This window comes from Patella vulgata, chromosome 1, assembly GCF_932274485.2.
Source record: "Patella vulgata chromosome 1, xgPatVulg1.2, whole genome shotgun sequence".
Lineage (NCBI taxonomy): Eukaryota > Metazoa > Mollusca > Gastropoda > Patellidae > Patella > Patella vulgata.
Window position 1 is genome coordinate 75,550,369 of NC_065879.2, and position 22,459 is coordinate 75,572,827.

The following is a 22,459-nucleotide window of genomic DNA, read 5'->3' on the forward strand; positions in this document are numbered from 1 at the left end:
AGCGCAAAACTAGGACGCTATAAATCCCGTTGACTTCATTTCACATTTGGACAACCCAAGCTGTACGCTTTCATTTTATTATTCACCAATTTGCAAAGGGGGAGTCGATTACATCGATATCGGAATATATAATAGTATGATCTATTTCTAAATATTCACAGATGTATACAGATATATAAACAGTGATATGCACTGCAGGGTCATTTTCTCAAATGTCATAATAATTTAAGTTTTTTGGGTACACTTCTGTGATGTGAATAAATTATTGTTATTTTATTTAAATCTCACGGAAATAAAATCTTATTAATAAAAACTGTAACAGTCACCTTGAACCACAGGAGTTTTCATTGAGAAAAAAACGGAAACAACGAGTGCCTACATGTACATGTAGATATCCATGTAAACACAAGTGGGCTTTGGTTTTTCTTATCCCATCCGAACGACTATGCAACACCTTTTTTTAATTCAATTGAATGACTTTCAGATTAATCTGTCGTAGATTTTTCAATTGATAATTTTTTTTATTGTTTTCTATGCAAACGTAGGACGACGATTAGGCTACCTCTTTAAATTGTCAGTCTGTCTTAAGTGGATAATGTCAAACACACATTTCTGCTGCACCCAATTTTATAACATAACAGTCTTTCGTTTTGGTGCAGACAGACAGGATATTATTAAACCAAACTCAACAGATAGTCCATTCATCCGTTCAGACTCATTGCTAGAGTATATTGCAGCACGAGTTCTCGCTCTAAACATAACGGAGCACAATAGAATATCGGTCACACTGCACGAGACAAGTAGGACTAGATCTGTGGGCTAGAGTAACTAACATCAAGTCGCCCAAGTTCATTGTGCGCTGATTATTCGCACCACTCGCTTGACCCCGCGTTCAAGATGGCTGCCGAATGAGAGATTGTGTGAGTTTTGTGTCGATTATTCGGAGATTTTCTCCGATTTTAACGAAGTGTGAGTAGCAGACGATGCGAGAATTCGTTTGATATCTAAATATGCTCGATGCAGGCTATACAACGATACATATTAGTGACCGTATGTGGAATATTCGTTATTCTGGGGTACGTTTGTCTTAACAGATTGAGCCATGTCGGGCAGAGGCGGAATGGTCCAAAAATCCTCCGTTCCTATGTGGATTGGGGAGATTTCAGTTTCAACGAGGACCTCCATTTGTCGACAAAATTCAGACGGTCCGTTCCGTCACAGACCTATCGGCAAAGATGCCGAATGTCTTCATGCTTTGACTTCTCTTTGTGTGAGAATGGATTTAAAGTGTACGTTTATCCGAGCTGGAAGAACGTTGTGTCGGACACATTTTCCCAAATCCTTACTGCCATCGAGCAATCCAGATACTACACAAATGATCCTAAACAAGCCTGCTTATTCATACCAAATGTTGATACTTTAGACCAAGATAAACTCAGCCACGATTTTGTTCACGATGTTCAAAGCAAACTTTCCGCCCTACCGTACTGGAATAATGGACGAAATCACATCATTTTTAATATTTTTTCTGGAACGTGGCCTGATTACACTGAAAATGTTGGATTCGATTTTGGAGAAGCCATTTTAGCCAAAGCAAGTTTATCTGTTTCAAAGTTTAGATATGGATTCGATATTTCTTTTCCACTGGTTGCGAAGGATCATGTTTTAAAAGGCGGAGATAAGGGTTACTTGTACTCATCTTCTAATAATATACCCTCTCCCCGCGAATACTTACTGGCTTTCAAAGGCAAACGCTATTTAACAGGCAAGGGGTCAGAAACTCGTAACTCCCTCTATCATGTGCACAACGGAAAGGATATAGTTTTGTTGACAACTTGTCGTCATGGGAAAAGTTGGGAGAAGAATAAAGATGCCCGTTGTGATGAAGATAATAGAGAATATGACAAGTAAGTTGAACTTTGACCTTACAAGAAGATAATTCTTGTTTTCATTTTCTCCCCTCAGTAACTAATTTTTGATTTGACATTAGACTTCACTAGACAGTTACATGTACATGTTGGGCATACTTAAATTATGATTTCATGCACAATTTGAGTCAATCTGGCCAAATGTTCAAACTGTCATGATTGTCGGTGATCATCGCAATTTTCATTTCTTTCATACTATATTTTGCTTTGAAATTTTTAGACAAAGTAAATCTTACTTACACATTGTCACATTTTGGAGTTTTATTTATGTAACTTAAAATCTCTCTTATTTATGCCATTTATGGTGTGATTGGTGTTCTGTGAAATCTTGGACTCTCGCTTTAAAATGTAATGATAATAGCTGTAGATAAAACTGTGCATTATATTTCCCTTTATTGACTATAACTTGATAACTACCGGATATTATATTAATAACCATGAATAAAATAATCCTCTATATTAATAGAATTGATAAAATACATTTATATAGAGTTTGATTAATTTATAATAAGCCAGAAATATATAAATGAATAAGTTGCAGTGATAAATATGTTAAATTTAAAGTAGCAATGCACATGTATGCTAGCCAGAATAATTTGTCGTCATTAATGAACTGGTAATCTTACTAATTGTTGAATATGAATATTAATTCAGAAATTTATCCCTCCATAATGCCACTTAATATAAAGTAAACAAATGTTAGTTTGGTAGTCAACCAATTGAAGAATTAGAGTTCTCTAAGGTTATTTTAGAGAAATGTGAAGGGTTGTAAGATTCAATTACTTTGCACATGTAGGTGACTATTGTATGGCTTTTTTAAAAACTCCATGCAAAGATTGGACATGGTGGGCTTTTATATACATGTATTAATAACGATATTGTTACTAGTACTTTAAACAATACCAGAATAATTCTGTCAATGTTGTGACATATTCAATAGCTTTTATAGATAACATGCTTTTATAGATAACATGCTTTTATCGTCCATGATAATTAAGTTATTGTATAGATAATTGATACTAGACACAGATGGTACATGTACATTTAGAAGTAATTAAATGTGATAGGTTTAATAACCAACAGAAAAAAACTTTTGAAATAGTATGATTTCCTCTTATTAAACGTGATATTCAGTACCTAATGATATTTTCAATAAGTTATAGAAATACATGTATGAGACTAGAATACAATCATGTATTGAGTAATATTAATTTCTATGGTTACTTACAAGTGCAATAAGTGAATTTAGACCTGACAGCAGTTCCCAAATCTACTCATCTTCGAATTCCAACCAGCAACATTCTTATATTTATATGTCAGTGTGTGAACTTCTTTTTTTCGACACATCTGTGTTGTAGGCATAATCTTTAGAGTGGCAGACATGCTCTCCTTGTTGGCAGGGAGTTGGAATGTACACCCAGATTAACCTTGATGCTTTTATTTATATTGTAATGTACATATACATGTAAGCTTATATTTCTAACAAACTATATTAATTGTTGTATAACTCATATTTACTGTGATACTAACAGTGAATACCATACCAAGGTATATTTTATAACTTACAATATTTACTGAATGATACAATTATACTTCAGTAACTCACAGTCAATAACAGGTATATTTTATAATATTTACTATGATAAATTTAACAGCCCACAGTTTAAGGTGCATTTAGCTGTGTATATTTTATACCTTATAATATTTACTGTGATATATTTAATAACCAACAGTTTATAGTACATGTACCAGTGGATATTTTACAATATTTTCTGTGATATATTTAATAACCCACAGTTAAAAGTACATGTATTATGACTACTGGGTGGTTCACTGGTTTTTCTGTTCCTGGACAAATCTTCTATGTTATGTATAATATGTACTATAAATCAATTTAGTTTAGTCCAGGTTTGTATGACACAGTATAAAGTAAGCTATGATGGAATCTTCAGTAATAATTTATTAGATTATTCATGGAGAACTACATGTACATGTGTACAATGTATCACAAATTTTCTGGACCTGTAGACAACATTCTATAATAAAAGAATGACATTTAAAGGAGACATACTGTTCATGTACATTTGTTTCCACCCATCTTAAACATTACAATGTATCTGCAAATTCATCTAAAGTTATTTTGATCTGAGAGTATGATATTGTATGTGAAAAGTCAGATTATTATGGATTCAATTCATCTGTTAATACACTGAAAGGTTTTAAATTAAGATTTCTAATACCGGTAGTGATAATGTACTATTGTTACAAGATATGTGTATGGATTCTAAAAACATCAACTGTGTACATGTACTTCATGTTCAGCACTGTTCAGAGATGTGGTAATAAACAATATTTTAGGCAATCAATTTTACCCAAAATGAGATACATTAATTTTTGTAATTTACGCAACTACATGTACATGTATACTTTGGTGAAATTCTTCCATTCAACTAAAGCGGTGAACACACTAGACGAATCAATCAACATCTGTTCGGCCGTATGATTCGCCAGAATCGAACACATTCGCCTAGTGTGCCCGCTTCATCAAATCATTCGCCCGAATGTAGAATTCATTAGCCAATCACCACTCATCATCCACTCATAATGAGATGTCATGTGATTGTTTGAAGACATCGCCACCGCCATGTTTAATCATGTGACATGAAAGGTGATGCAATCGATTGGTGAATCAGACAAAGCATTCACCTAGTGTGTCTACCCATTCGGCCAAATAAAATTAGGCTAATGTGTCCACCGCTTTAGTGTCATATAAGTATAAGGTTAAGTTAAGAATAATAGAATAGAAAGAATATTATTTAAATTCCTTATAAAATATCTGTGACTGTTAATAAGTAATCTGAGACAAAAGTGGTTATTACAAGTTTCATCACAGACAGAAATGTAATTTCATGTCACTTTAATACTTTGTGTTGTGATAGTGTTTGTTTATGAATCTATAGCCTACATTATTGTACGGTACACAGGATTGTGTTTTTGACAGGGGCATGAGCCAGAAGGCTGATACATATTATGTAAGAGAATAATCTGCCAAAGGCGACATAAAAAGAATTAGTTGGAGATCGTCCCAGACCCCCCAGAAAATTCTACCTGACCAAAATTTTAGTTTTATTTTCGAAATTTACCCTCTTACGATGTTTAAAACCATAGGTAAAAGTGCGAAATTGTAGCTAGTCTACAAAATTCCTAGGCTAACATTTTCGTTTGTGCGCGTACAGCATGAAATAAATATTTTGAATACAATACAACCTGGCACTATGTTTTAAGATAGGAATACATGTACGTCTCGCCGATTTAATTACATGGAACGCTCTCTAGTATAAATGTAACAACAGATTTTCGAAATCCCGGGAAAAAAATCCCGTACAATGTAAGAGGATATAATCGCCATTGCCATGGCCCTATGGGGGACATGAGTATCTAAATCGACGGATGCCATGCCATCCGATTTTAATGTTGGTTAGTTGTCATGCAAAACGTTTATTTTCTGGGGGTTTTTTTTGTTTCTTTCTTTCTACAGTTTCTTCGCAAACCACAATATTATGAAAGTTAGAGAGAGAGAGAGGTTTAATGTCCATTTGACACAAACTAAGTCATTTCGAGACTAACATATGGTTCAATTTTACTTCAATAATTCGCTTGCATGCTAAAAAGAATATCCGTCCAACTCCCTACTTCCCTCCCACATTTTTGGAAAACTTTCGTTTGACCTCAGATATTACATGTATATAAATCATAAATTATAAATAAGACATTTATTCACATGCCAAGCCCATAATCAACTCTCTAGAACATTGAATGCTTTTGATTTTCAACAGATTTAAACATGATTGTACGCTAGATCACAAGGTCTGTCATTTCTCTCTCTCTCTATCTGAATCTCTCTTATGGATAGAAATGAATTACCTTTAGCTTTAAATGATCAATAGTAGCATCAAATATGTAGAAAGTAATGGCAGTTAATCTTTATGATAGAATTGATTGGTTTAAATACTTTTGAACCATTATACTTTTATTGTCTTAAGGTCAGTATCTTTTATTTAAGAAATGTTACGACTTGAATGGGTCATAAATATTGGTTATATTTCTTTTGGGTTGATTGAAATCGGTTGTCACTGGATTTTTACCCCACAAGAGACAAAGTCATCATGATCACTTACTGTGTATGTACATGTATTCTTATTTCATAACAAAATGAAATGAAAGTTACATTAACATCCTATTTTTCTATAACAACTGCATAATAGATTGACTGATGGTAAATTGTTATTCACCCATGGCTGCATGTCCATGGGTTTAACACTAACTGCACTAAAATTATTTTCTACAAATTAAGTATTAATAAAAGCTTAATATACGCTGTACGATAAAATGTCATTTTACTACCAATTTAACAGAAGTATGAACTCCTTAAAAAGTTGGCCAGTGTGAATAAATACGTAAATATAACTTCACACTTCATTCGTTTCTTGCAATTTATGAAAAACCTAAAATGTAATCAATAAAAAATAACATGAATACATACAATGATTTTATTCATTATATACCTGGTTATAATTCATTACTAACGGCCTCATTAACAGTTGTATAGAGAATAGAGCTTTTTATGTGGTATTCAATATTGACTGATGATATCAGAGACTGTTAATATTAATATGTTGTATTTGCATTTTCACTCATCAGTGATTTCTATCAAATAGCAGATAATATTATACAAGTCATCAAAATATACAGTTATTACACTGCAGCTGATCATATACACCGGTATGTTTATAGGAGCAATCCCATATCTGTCATGTTATCTGTAAAAAATAATGAAAAAGACAAAAGGTGTTAAAATTTATTCAAATTGAATTCAACAATTAACAAAAATTGCCCATCTGCATAGTCTTCTTAAAGTTTCTAATCAAAATATTGAATCTTTCGGAAATGGTAGCTACACGTTACCATTTAGGTACACGTACATGCCTTGTGCAAGTGACTTGAAGATCAGGATGATCACTTATTACTTTAATGTTAGCAAGCATGTAGACATGATTATCCATACGTTAATAATTCCAAACCAAAACTTCATTTTGTTAAGTGCATGTGGCAGGGTGCACATACATTGTAGCTAACAAACATTTGTATTTGTAGTTGATTGAATGTTAACTGTCAGTAAAAGTATTCTGAAAATTTGATTTACATGTATTTGTCATGCAAGGACATCAAACAAATGAATTAACATAAAATTCTCAAGTATATTTTTGAAAAAAAAAAAAGATGACAACTGTCATTTATGCTTTGTACATAAAAAGGTGATTTATTTAAATACAGCATGCCAGATTTTGACAGATATAAAAGTGCTGCATTATAGCTTTGTCTTTTCTGTTCCCAGTGGAATATACATGTACATGTATATAATTGTACATGTAAAACTTTCATACAGGGTTTCCTTCGATAACAGTCCAAAACGACTTTCTTTACTTCTACCCATCAAATACCAATACCAATAGTCTTTAATTCAATGTCCAGTTTGACTTTCTCCAGTATTGGTCAGGTATTATGCATCTTGCATGTACCTGTCCAAAAATGGTGCATTTGGATCAACTGTGACATTGACCCAATACGCTTCATAATATATAAGACACTGAACTCAGACTGTCTGACTTGGACACAGCTTAACTACATAGATATTAGAACATTCTAATGGAATACACTTAGTATGTTTATATAGGTAGATAAAACTGTATTATCCATGTAAACTTACATCAAGTATATGTCTTTGATTTATGATCATGATCCAAGAAATCGATAAATATTTTTACGAGCTCTATGATACATGTCATGTATGTATGGTATCTGTGGAATTATTTTAGTTATGGTATGCGATTATTTCCAGTGGAATTTAAAATGAAAGTATGTCATAACATATTGTATTTTCAAAAAACTGTTCATTTTAATCCTCCATTGATTTTTATTGTGGAGAACTACAAATATTATTTCCAATGGAATTTAAAATGAAAGTATGTCGTAACATATTGTATTTTCAAAAAACTGTTCATTTTAATCCTCCATTGATTTTTACTGTGGAGAACTACAAATATTTGAGTACCCACCTGTGCTAGAGGAACATATGTTACAGTAGTTTGTAATGCTTTTATCTCTAAAATCATAAAATGTCTACTATGACTGAAATGTCACTATGTAATAATAATATTAGGTTTGTATGTAAATATTAACATGTTTTTGTTTTATTATTATCATTTATTATATATACATGTATACCGGAACATGTTCATCTTATGAAATATAATGGGATTATTAGGAAATATACATGTATGACAAATTTAATGATAAAAGTTCCTTCTTTTTTGGCTCCCATTAGGTACATGTACATGTATACACAGACATCTGTAGAAACATGTACCTAATAAAATATCAATGACTGATCAATAATGTTTGTTTTATCTCATGAATCAATTTCTGTTGTGTTTTCCTGAAAATAGAGCTCACTTCATCTTAAAAGTTGAATATGTTTTGGTCAAATTTTGATGCTCAACTTTGTATTATTAATATACATGTATATGACTTAAAAGTTTGTATTGAGAAATATGACTTGTCTGTTGTCACAGACTTTGTAATAAGAAAATATGACTTGTAACTTTGTTTGTATTAAGAAAATATGACTTATCAGTGAATATGTCTTATCGGTGTCATTAACTTTGTATTTTAAAAGAAAATATGACTTTTAACTTTGTATTAAGAAATTATGATTTGTTACTTTGAGTATGACTAATGTGATTTGACCTAGATTTTCAAATCCAAACCCCAGAATCTATAAACCTGGTGAGAAATTGAGAATCCAGCACAGTATAATTGGAATTCACCGTTTAACCCATCAGACCTTAGAATTTAACTGACTGGCAGACACATACATATTTTTGTCTATACTACTTGATGTGTCATACGAGTAATAATGCTGAGTTGGACATTTTGATCAAGCTGTACATATTTAAGTTTTTACACAATAAAAAAAAATGCCACATCTCCTTTGGTCTGTCTGTGCTGCCTGCATGTGTATACATGTGTAGTCATCGGCCACCAGCCGAATAAAACATGACTCCTCCAAGAGGCATTCATATTTTTAGGGATTAATTAATACTTTAAAACATTAAAGATCATCTTATTACAGGAATTTTTTAACAGATGATTCTGGGCCCTTATTCACGAAAACCTAAACTAAGATACAATCGAAATTTTAAGAAATACTGCAATTCGATTGGCTGACCAGTAAAATCAATTTGCATATATGCAATTTGCATATTGGTCAGCCAATCGAATTGCAGTATTTCTTAAAATTTCGATTGTATCTTTAAGTTTAAGTTTTCGGGAATAAGGGCCCGGATTATTAAGTTGTGAGCAGCATATATCTTTTGGTTAGATGTTTCAATAACAAGATGTTACACCTACCTTGTTTCCTGGGACCCTGGATAACTTTTTATGCCTCTTGGCAAATGTTGGACTTAACTGCAGTGATGTTCCTTTCAGAGATTGAACTTTCACAGTTAACTTATTGAAAGCCTTCAAATGAATATCATTATGCTTGCCCTAAACATTCATTATTTTTTAAAATAAGTGAAGAATCTTGAGAAATTGTAAAAGATTAGCTAATCAATGAGGTTAGAAGATGTTTAGTTATTACAGTATGACAGTATGGGTTGTTTTAGTGGTGAACCTCATGGACACTTCAGATTGATAGCCTATATTAAACACACATCATGCAAGAGCTAAATCTGCCTACTGCAGGCCTGTCTTTAGGCCTGAAATGTTATCTAAATTATTAATTAGACATTAATAAACATATATTCAGACTATAATCAACTCTCTATGATTGGAATACATTTTTTTAAAAATAATTAAATGTAAAAATGTATAATTGAGACTGTTTTTTTATCAGACCGACATTATTAATGATGATCAAGGCTAGCCTAAAATTCAAAAATAAATATCTCAGTTAAAATTAATCTCCCATAATGCCCCTCTAAATATGTACATGTACATGTATAACTGTGATTTAATTGTATAATAAAAGGTATCTTACTGATTACTTAATTAACCAGTTTATGAGGCTTTGTTAGCCTCACCAAGATTATAAACATAATTAATTTTATATTATATAAATATAAACTAGGGACTCACCTAATCATCGAAAAATTTAAGCAATGCCTTTCTACGGCATTTTTCACAAGCGTTACTGTTAGACTAGAGAGACTCTTTGAAAACCAGCAAAAAATTTGTATGACTTTTTAATTAAAAGTTGAAACTTTTACATGTACATCAAAATAATCGCTTCACAGATTTGTTTCTATTTTCACATATAATTTGAACATTACATACATGTATATTCAGATGAAATGGAAGAGTATTTATTTTACCAACTGGTGATAACCTCTAATTTAATTTTAATATCTTGCGTAAATTATTATTACCAAAATTAATTGAAGGTGGGGCATTGTATTCATTATAACTGTTTTAGACTCCACCTATAATTGTGAAAAATCCTAGCACTTGACTTTTAATAAACCATTGTTACATTAAATTGGTAAGTTGAATCTCATGTTAAAATGAATTAATTTGTGTATCAAATTATGCAGATAGTTCACTATATTCTAGTAATTTCTATATAATGGAATGATCTGTAGGGTGAAATTAATAATTAATAAAAAGCACCTATTATGAAAAAATGGAGGCAAAATTCCAGAAGTATGTGACAGGTTTACTTTTATGGCACATTTCGTTCTTATTTTACTGTATGTTTATTATGTGTCCTTGAAGTTAGGTACATGTATGTACATGTACAGCTTATGGCATTGTGTGGGCACTTCCAAGAAAAACTGACAAATGAGTGATTATTGGATCATATACATGTACAGTAATATCAATATACCTGATAGTGATAGATCGCAATTGTCAGATCAGAAAATTTATCAACTGATCATTGACAATAATGAGAGTTCATCTTTAACGTAAAAATCTGATCCCCACTTAAATATATTCTTCTACTCATCATATTTGGTTAGCCACATGTGCGTGCATGTTTTCTATAGAATACCATGCACATGTTTTTAACATTAAGTACATAGAGAGTAAATGATCCATGAAATTTGAAAATGTCAAAAGCTGAAAATAGAGAGCTAAATAAATAATAAAATCATATATTTTACTGAAATAAATATGTTAAAGGGAGGTTTGAGTGACAATGTGGTATTGGGAACTATTTGCTGCTAGCCATAGGCATGGTGCCCTATTCATGACAACTAAAAATGAAATATTTTATATTTGCAGACATTTCGTTGGTTTAGCCTTAAAATAGTAGTACAAATTCTTATAATTTTGTGAATACCGGTAATATGCTCCTAAGACTAGCTTTTGCATCGGGAATCCAAGTCCATTAGCCCAATCTTGTTGCTCCATTAACATATACATGTAGCTTTAACATTATTGATCATAAAAAGATAACCTTAAAGACTTGTTGAGTAAGCTTATGGATACAGTAATCTGTCATACCATAATCCATATCATTGAAATCTCTTAAATTAAATTATTGCTAGTTTGACAATACTGTTACAATCTTACTAATCTTCAAAAAGCTGCTGATGAACATGTTGCTTTGTTACACTATGATCATTTAAAGCCTATTTCAAATTGTTAAGAGAAAAACAACTTTAAAAATCTGACTTTTATATAGTGTTTGCAAGCCTTCAAATGTAGATATAAATGTGATTATGATTGAAATTTTGAAAACGCTGAATTATGTCACAATGAAAACAAGTCTCACATGCTTTAATAGTTAAAATGTACAATCAAATTATAAAAGATTTTCTTCTTGCATTGAACTAATATTTTTCGTTCCCTTCTTGATTGGAAAATATTTTTTATACATGTATGACTGGAAATCTTTAGATCAACCGGAAAATCAAAATCTGTGATTAGTGATACAGGATTTCAGCAAAATTATTTTAGTGAGATATTTGACAGGCTGTGAAATAAAGATCAAAGTTAGTATTACACAATCATCACAGTCAATGAACTGACTTTTCTTTAAACTTGTCTTTAGAATTAGATATTAATGAGGTGATCATGAGAATAAAAAGAACAAAAATATTATCAGGTTTTTATTAAGAGTGTAATTTGTTGTGTGTTTATCAAAGTGACAGTTAGGTTATTAAGACATTAGATATTTTGGTATGGCTATAATATATGATATGTAATAAAACACTTGCCTACTTAATAATGTACCTGTAACATAAAAAGTTTCGTCTGGGTCAAATATTTTACATAGTAACATGGTTGTAGTCAAATATGGTTTAAGAATAACACATGGAATTTGGAATTTAAAGTAGTAGTTAGTCTCGAGGGGAAACAAACAAAAACAATTCAAAATGTCCATGTGTTCAACAGTCAGAAATAAATACTTAAAGATACATTAGTTAAGATTTAGATAAATAGCTGACCATTCTTACTATAATAGTTCGAAAATAGATAATGCAAAATGAAAATATTGAAAATTTCATTTAAATTACTTTATTCTGACCCAAGTTATTACTGTTTGTAATTTTGACAAGATGTGTGCATTTTGGTAACCAGAGCACTGGTATTTTCGAGACTTAGCCTCGTGTTCAAACTTTTAAATAAAATTTTTAAATGGCGAACCGTTCTAATCGAGTATCCGATGCCCCCGAGAGATGATTATGGTCTTGTTAATTAATAGTTTAACAAGAAAGAAAGACCTGCAATAGGCAGATTTAGCTCTTACATAATCTATGTTTAAATAAGCTGAACTACTTTCAAGATAAAGTATTAAATTGCTTTGATCTGATTTATTATTTCAATTAGTGATGAGGCAAGCTCTAAACAATTGTTTTTTTGGTTTTTTTTGAAAGATGAAGCGGAAGTCGGCTTATTAACTAATTGTCTTTTGTTTTCACCAACAGTATTAAAAGTATAACACAAAATCAGCAAATCTGTTATATCCAAGCACTGGCTGTACATGTATCTTAAACAATCTATGTAAATTTTCAACATAGACAGATTGTCATCCCATTAAGCAAATTAACGAAAAAGCCAATGAATACCAGTATTTTATTTTTGACTCAAATCAGGAAGATCTTATATTTAAATAAAGTGAAGAGTCTTCAGTAAAATAGTTGCCTGTCACAAATTTATACTTTAGTTATCCAAGTAGAAAAGATTCATTAACCAATATTACACCAACACTACCAGGTCTTACATCAAAGAGACAAGAATTGAACAAAAAACATTCAGTCAATTTTCCTCTAGCGTTCCATTGACTGATATCTACATGTGTGTACAAACATTAGTGTGTAAATTACATTCTTTCTGTCAAATACACATGTTGATTTTGTTAAATTTGATGTAGTGAATGTTGATTGATCAGATGAGATCGATATTCATTTTACGCTTTCCTATTAAGCCAATATGTAGATCATGCAACAGATTTTGATTGTAAAAGTTGACAGTTAAAAAAAAAATGAAACAAATACATGTAGCATAAAGTTGAAAAAAAAAATAAAAACTTTATTATCTTTTCATAGTTAAGGTAGTTTTAAAAAATGTTTGATTTTTCAAGCCAGTAGTGTGTAGCTTTCACATAATTTTAGCCAAACTTGCTTAAGTATTTGTATGTTGTTTGTCAAATTTAAGTTTAACTAGGCATGGATACATGCCATCATTTTTCCTGGAAGTTAACTTATAGCCGTGTGTCCAATGTTAGCCAGAGCCGGTGTTTTAAGCCAACTTATTTTAACAGCCAAGTTAAGCCAGTTTAGAAAATAAGTCTCATCGAAGACAGGTAGAGAGCTGTTTTTGTTAACTGGTTTATTTTCAGTTCGCACCACCTTTGCATTCAGATGACATAGTTAAGCTGACTTAATAAATACTGGCATTTTAAACCAGCTTACATGTAAGTTAACATCTGAACTGTATATCAAAGAGCTGACTCGACTATGAATTGAAATAACGCACCTAATTTACGGATAACAATTTACTTTGTCCTGAATTAAATAAGACCTTCTCTTTTAACTTAAATTTATTCAATAAATTTTACTGGTTATTAAGAAAAAAAACTGACCATTGGAAGACCCTTTTACCATTCTTCATTAGTTATTAACCAATAAATTAGAATTATCCTGTAGGATTTATCCAATCGTGAAAATCTTAAGGAAGTATAAAATTGACTGTAACAGGTTGAGTGTGTTTCTGTGTTAGTTTATGAAGAAAAAATGTAAGTAACTTCCCCCTGATGTTTATAATGTTACAAAAATAGCCAACTAATGATTTATTTTAAGACATATAAAAGTTTTATTTATGTTGTCACTAACAGACTATTGTTTATTGACATAGTGAGTAAAGTTTGTAAAACTATTTCCATACTGTGGTTTTGACGAGACAGCCTAAACCATGTTAAAGTAACACTAACAGGTTGTTTTGGTTGATATTTTTTTTTTTAAATTTGATCTGATTTTACTCTATCATTATATACAAATGTACGACAAAATGTCACAGTATATAATCTCCTCAGACAAAATGAAAGAGGGAAGTAATTTTGTTACCCTAAACCTAATAACCCGATGATAAATTTGCCATTTTGTGACATTACCATTATATCCGGATGCTGTTATGTACATGTAAAAATACAGATTCAAATTTGATTGGGGGTGTTGAGTGGTGGAGTGATTTAACAGATCATGATATCGTGTAACTATGCATATGTGTGGTTTTGATCCCATGCTTGGGAATGACCAGGAGTATGGTCACTTTCTTGTTTCTTCTTGCCTCCTGAAGATCCACTGCATGCAAGAGGATTATTGAAATAAGAATATACCATATTATGTTAATGTTAGTCCTGGAATGGTTTAGTTTGTGTTAGGTAAATGTTAATGGCCCTCACTCTATCCATCCTGCTTTGTGCAAATATAGATTTTCAAGACAATTATCAGTAGACACAACTTTTGTGTCACTATCCAGGCAAAATTCTCCAAAATATTTGACATATTACAGTCAGAACTAGAGCATGGATTAAGATATTTCTTTTCTATTCTTGTTTGGTTGTTGGCAAAGTTATTAATATGTGTTAATCAGAAAATTACTGATTTAAAATGTTGACATGAGCACAAGATAATCAAATGACCAAGTTAAAATATTGAGGTAGTCTGAAGAATAACAAACACATTTCTTTAAGTGGTTAAGAGTCACAGACACATGTATTTTATTTTTTACAACATTTCTATAACCTTTTTCTAGTCCTATTGTATCAAGTTTTTACCCAGTGAAATTAAACCTACCTCTTTGTATTTATAACCCACTGAGGACATGGAAATTTAATCCCTTTAAATATTTGTCAATTGCCCTTTAAAAATAACTTGTGGTGTAGTTCATTTATACCATCGTCTAGGTAACACATGGTTTCTCTAGAAACAATACATACATGTAGAATCATCCTTTTCTCTTTCCCATAATTTTTTTTATATTTTAAGCACAGCATTTAAATCAAATAAAGATGAGAACAAGCAAGTTTTAATCCGATTTGACATTTCCCTAGTGAGCCTTGCTAATGTCATCGCCACGACAACAGGAAAAAATGTTTCCTTAAGAAGTAATTTGGTAAAGATGTTGTAAAAACAATACCTCTGTTACTTGTCTGTCAGTGAGGGAGCTATTTATTTTGTGAAATTTAAATGAAATATAAATACAGTATTGAAGGTACATTAAGCCAGATTATTCATGTGTCAAAAATGTATATTATTTTAAAGTGAGAGAGAAATTGGGTTTAATATCCACTCGACACAAACTAGGTCATTTCAGGACTAACACATGGTTCATCTTTTCAATAATACGTTTGAGCGTAAGGATCCGGAGAAAACCAATGAGGTTGGACAGGCGATCCTACTCCTTGTCACAAACAACAAGTGGGGAATCAAAACCTGGGCCCTTATTCACGAAAACTTAAACTAAGATACAATCGAAATTTTAAGAAATACTGCAATTCGATTGGCTGATCAATATGCAAATTCGATATATGCAAATTGATTTTACTGGTCAGCCAATCGAATTGCAGTATTTCTTAAAATTTCGATTGTATCTTAGTTTAAGTTTTCGTGAATAAGGGCCCAGGCCACTTGCCTCAATGACAGTCCTTATTATCTAACATGGTTCATCTTTTCAATAATACGTTTGAGCGTAAGGATCCGGAGAAAACCAATGAGGTTGGACAGGCGATCCTACTCCTTGTCACAAACAACAAGTGGGGAATCAAAACCTGGGCCCTTATTCACGAAAACTTAAACTAAGATACAATCGAAATTTTAAGAAATACTGCAATTCGATTGGCTGATCAATATGCAAATTCGATATATGCAAATTGATTTTACTGGTCAGCCAATCGAATTGCAGTATTTCTTAAAATTTCGATTGTATCTTAGTTTAAGTTTTCGTGAATAAGGGCCCAGGCCACTTGCCTCAATGACAGTCCTTATTATCTAACATGCACATGTTAAACCATTCGGCCATTGTCATCACATAATTAAGCATATTTGAGTATAACTGTCACATGTATTACAAGTATTAAACTACAACACATTCATGTACTTATGAAAGAACAATTACTAATTTATTTGGCTGATGTTTGTTCTTTCATAAGTATGTGATATAGTTTATTGCTCTATCAAGTTACATATTGAAGAACTGTGACATATGGCAAGTCTAACAGATAGACTATCTACAAGGGATTTAGAGATTTGGCACCTTTGAATTGTTATGTTCGTTAATGTTAATTAATGCAAGTTTCCAAATGTTTGTCAATATTTGCATTGAAAATCACTAAGTACTAAAAAGAAATAATCGTTTGTCTGACAAAATTATAACAAGTGTGTGGAAAAATGATGAAAAGGAGGAATTCTAATTGTATGGATGATGTGGTCAACTGAAAAAATGCACAAATCAAAGGATGTACCAGTATGACTTATTAGATGTAAAAAAACTGACTTGATTCAATACTGACAGGTTTAAGAATACTTGATTATAAAGTTTGAATGGATATAATTAATTCTTTCTGCCCTAAACACCAAGTTTAGTTGCCTAGAAGATATTTAAATAAAGAGTAAATTTAATGGAAATGAAATGGGGGCTTAACGTCCTACTGTTCTGCTCAGACTGAATTTAATGGATGTTGAATAGTTCACACAGCTATTCATTCAAATTTCAATAGTTATTCAATTATATTTTGACTTATATTTTGGTTTTTGATTGTCAGTATACATGTATATATACACAGTAGGTTTACAGATAAATTAAACTATATTGATATGAAAGATTTACAATTTACAGAAATCTGAAAATGCACCAAAAATGATTGAACAAATTATCATTTGAATTCCACTGAATATTTGAATATTAAAATCAGCATTTGATGTAATGGCTAAAATATTGGTGTATTTAATGATATTAAAAAAGCAGTAAGATATTGTTGCATTTTTGAATTTTGTAAATATTTTGCTAAAATTGAGATGTTAGAATTTTGCTCCGAGAGCTTATTCAGGTTTAATTCATATTCATGTACATGTACCTGTATATTCTCTAATGAACTAATGAAATTTGGCTTAATTAATGTCCTATTTTTCTGCACCTCCCAGGCTAACAAAGGGGCATACATCTTCGGTGAGCAATAATGGAAATTTTGCCTGGAAAGGGATTTCTTTACATGTATGCTAACATGTACTCAGGACCTCCATCCAGCACCACTGACTTTTTGAAACCACGTTGAAAATTCCTAATTGTCTTTCTTGGCCAACACCAGGATTAGACATGGGATCTCCATTTTAGTGAGCTAGGACTTTACTCCCTACATTGTATAAACCTGACGAAACTCGTGCATAAATTATCTGTGGTGTAATTTATATCACAATTCAAAAAAAAAAATAGGAAGCAATTAATGTTGGTATGTATAGAAATAAGAAAATATGAATTCTGTATAATGGGTTTGTTTTGGCATGTATTATAGTTAATTATGGTGTCTGTCGTTTATCAGTAGAATCAGATGTTATTACTTATATTTATATACCATCACTCACAATCAAAAACTAATAATATTTATTATTTATAACATGTTTTTATCATTTACTTTATAATTTCTGGCTTTTATACATCTGTTCTGTCAATCTAGTATTTACATATTTAACTCAGCATGTTGGTAGTGTGGGTTCATTCATGAAGTAATATCTTAAAGAGGCAAGATAAGGCCAATCAAAATTTTGGGTATTTAAATTTTGAAAAAATTAACGGTTGTAAAATACATCTTCTGTGTCCAACTTTAACTTTAAAGATGCATTATGTAAGATTTAGATAAAGAGCTGGCTGTTTCTTGCTATAATAGTTCAAAAATAAATAATAAAAAATAAATATATATTGAAAAATTCATTTAAATTACTTTATTCTGATTGAAGTTATGAGCATTTTAAGGTTTAGCAAGACCTAGCGAAGATTTTCAATATCGTAGTAACGGTACTTGACATTCGAGACTAAGTCTCGATTATCCATTTGATCATAAAAAATTTTAAATGTTGCAGGTGTTTTAATCCGTTTGAAGTCGATGATCTAGAGAGTTGAATATAGGTTTGACATGTAAATAAATGTCAAAATCAAAGTTATAACATTTGAAGACAAAATAAAGACCTGAAATATGCAGATTGAGCTCTTACATAATGCATCTTTAACATAAATAAACTTAACACAGTAAAGATCCTAGCTTTTGTTCTCTCAAATTTATTTGTACCGATACTTGACATATTTGCATCTTTTGACTTTTTTTTATGAACAGAGATATTTTGAAGATTGCAACTAAATTCTATTTTTTGATCAGGTTTGTTATACAATATAACGACTGCCTGAATAGCTTTCCATGGCTTGTGTACATTCTATAGAAAACATTCATTGGGTTGCCTGATATGCGTGTTAATTGTAATATTGAGTGGCATGTAATTGTGTGAATATATCTCTGAAGTTATGATTTATTAACCATCTGATAATTAGAACATTATGTTGCTACTAAATTATATTTAGATTAGTTTTAAATTTGAATACAGGCTGCTCTATATCTGGTGCATTCAGACATTAAAGAGACATTCTGTTGTTGTCAGTCCGAGGGCATAAATAATCTTAAAAATATAAATCAACAGAAAGCTAGTGGATATATAATTCTAGTTATACAGATAGATGAAGATAAATTGTAGGTCTACAAAAAGGTGTAGATAATTCTAGGTTTTCAAATACATGTAGGTGAAGATAATTGTACATGTAGGTCTACAAATACATGTACAGTGTAGGTGTAGATAATTCTAGGTCTACAAATAGATGAAGATGATTCTAGGTCTATAAATAGGTGTCGATAATTTTAGGTAGGTGATAGATAATCTCCTTAAGAATAAGCTCAGTCATAATGTATGTGAAGAGTTAACAAATTTCTTAATCAGTTCTCTTTTCTGTACGAAGGGAGCTACTGTGACTCGGTCATCGGTGAGTAGGGCACTGTCACACGTACCAGGAGAAGGAGAAAGTTCCTCAGGATTTTCCAGCCTGGTTGGTCATGTCAGTGTGGCAGGACAGATGCTCCAGCAAGAAAAAGGGTCTAGTCATTTGTATGGGACGTAAAATCGAGGTACAAATGTTTAGTTGTTGGGGTACAAGTAAAAGAACAGATGAAGAGTATTCAGAGGGGCGAAGACAAAATGACCCAGTTTGTGTCACATGGACATTAAACCCCCTCTCTCTCTCTCTCTCTCTCTCTCTCTTCATACAGCATGGTGTATGCTAGAAAATTAGGATGTTAAACCCAATTTTATTTCATTTGTGTCAGTTAAGTCTGGAAAATCCATTGTAATTGCAGCCAGTAAACTATTCTTTCTTACAACAGATGACTAGATGATTCCTAAAGATGTTGTTAGTAGACAAGATTACCTGTAACCAACATAAAAAAATCCCCTAATAAACGAATGTATGTGATCAAGGGTTTAACTTGATAATGACATTTTATTTTTCACTTGTTACTGTAACAGTAAATCTAATAGATCATATTACATTACCACTCTTCAATGTCTAGTCTAGTCTAGGATCACAATACATTAACCTCAACCTTTCTCATTCACACCTTCTATGTGTTAAATTATTGAATCTCACGCTTACTGTGATAAGAGAGAGAGAATTGGGGTTTAACTCCACTCGACACAAACTAGGTCATTTCGGGACTAACATATGGTTTAATTTTATTTCAATAATTCGCTTGCGTGTAGGGGTCTTTAGCAGTGGGAGGAAACCGGGGGATCCGGAGAAAACCTACAAGGTTGGACAGGCGACCCTACTCCTTTTCACATACAACCAGGGATTCAATGACAGGTCTTTTGATACAGCTTGCACGTGCTGACCATTCGCCCATCCAACCCCCTTCTGTGATAAGAAGCTGTGTTGAAATTGAAAATAGTTTGAGAAATAATATGACAAATAATTATTGTCTCAATGTGAACAGAATGCTCATATTTAATGTTGTAACATTATTTATTAATATTTTGGGAAAATTGAGTGTGAACGAAGACTTTATTTATAATATGACATTCTTGTGTTAGCTTCGAGACAAATCTGATGAATGATTACTGTGAACAAAAACTATTTTCTGCATTTGAAAGGTGCAAATGAAAGAGATATTGGGTAATTGTGAATTTGAATGCAGCCAAGTCTGACTTCTTGTTCATTGTGGAATGATGAATATATAATGGGTGAGCCATAAAGGTTATTAACCCTGACCCTAAACAGTTAGCTCCTATTGGCACCTATTTAACCTCTCTGGTCCAAAGTCTGTCTACCATGTAGAGGTTAACATTAAGTGCTGTAATAATTTGCATCCTCACTTATTGCCAAATTAAACCTTTGATTTTTCGTGTCAGTTGGTTAATCTGGATGGTTGAGATTAGAAAGCTCATATTTAATTAATACAGGATATAATAATTGACATTTCCATATATCATTATGTATAAAAACATTTTGAGATAAGAGGATTAAATGTTTTTTCAGCATACCATATGCGACTGACTCTGGCTAAAGGATCCGCATGTGCATTTCGCACGGCATCATATTTCAGTACATCTATGTGCTGTGGGACAAAAATTGTGAATATGAGATTTCTATGAAGATAAGGTGCATGTCCCAAAAGCTCAAAATAAAATCATAACATAAGTAGGTAAAAAGTAGCAATTAATCAGCCGTATGCATCAACAAACATGCTAAAACAAAGGATGAAACCGGCTTCTTGTGGTACCGTATAAAGTGAACTGCCAGGACTTTCACAACAAACCTTCCGAATTATGTATAATCCGAATATATAAATAATCAATTTTCATGGTTTGACACATGCAGATCCTTTAGCCAGAGCGGGTCACATATATAAAATTGACTTTCGATATATGTATGAAAGCATATTGAGATTCCTTCAGATATTTAATGTAAGCTTCAGTACATTGTAGATAACAAAGTTATATAGGTATATAACTTATATACTAATATTAAGTAAGTTATATGTATGCCATGCAGGTGTCCTTCATGAGATTACTAGGGTACAAAATGCCATGTAAGCTTTTATTACATAAAATAGAAGTTTGTGAGACAGGTCATGACGACATAGACTATTAACTGTACATTGGGTACCCTGGTAGTCTTGAACAACACTATGTACATAATGTTTATAAATTACAAATAATTACTTTTGAAGTTAGACAACTTATAAACATCTATCATTGCATGTAAAGAATAAAGAGGCTTTTCAGTAACATATTTTTGGCTGTAATGAATTGAACTAATGATGAATTAGAAAAAAAACTGCCCAGGAAAACAAATACAGAACAAACAATAAAGTAATACAGCTACTACCATTGTATACAGATTAATAAACCCTAATAAAACAAAGGTGGCACCAGAAATTTATATGTCAGACTTACAAAGCTGTCAAAACCATGTTAAATAGAAAATTGTTGATTTGCAACTTTTTATACCCGGACATTGGAATGTGGTTGTGTTATGGTCAGTCACCGTTGTGATTTTGATGTTCTGTCCACAATTGCTTGTGGGCATCCTAGCTGCTTAACCATCATGCCACTGCTGTGGGTGTATGTTTTATTGCCTGGCAATCTATCTTTAGAAATGAAATTACCAGTGTCCAACAGTTTATCCAAATAATTTTCATTATTATATTTTAAACTTTAAACAGATATTCCCTATCGTTTATTGTCATTGCCCAAAATTAAAAGAATCCTAATATTGACAGTCACATTTTAACGGTTATTTTGTAAAGCACCGTTCTTCTAAAAATAAATGGGCCCAATTATAAATAGTCCAGTTAAACTGGTTTGGTAGGTGGACAAGAAAACATGGCTGTTCTGAATGTGTTATGCAAATATAGATAATTTAATGGT

At 31.7% G+C, this 22,459-nt stretch overlaps 1 protein-coding gene across 1 annotated transcript in view; it reads left to right on the top strand.

The window, feature by feature from the left end:
* The first annotated feature begins 826 nt into the window (after positions 1–826).
* LOC126808726 (exostosin-1) overlaps positions 827–22,459 on the top strand; it is a 63,212-nt gene continuing 41,579 nt past the window's right edge. The window contains exon 1 of the mRNA XM_056101527.1: positions 827–1,907. Within this exon, the coding sequence (XP_055957502.1) occupies positions 1,018–1,907 (890 nt within the window). The 5' untranslated portion in view covers positions 827–1,017. The remainder of the gene's footprint in view (positions 1,908–22,459) is intronic.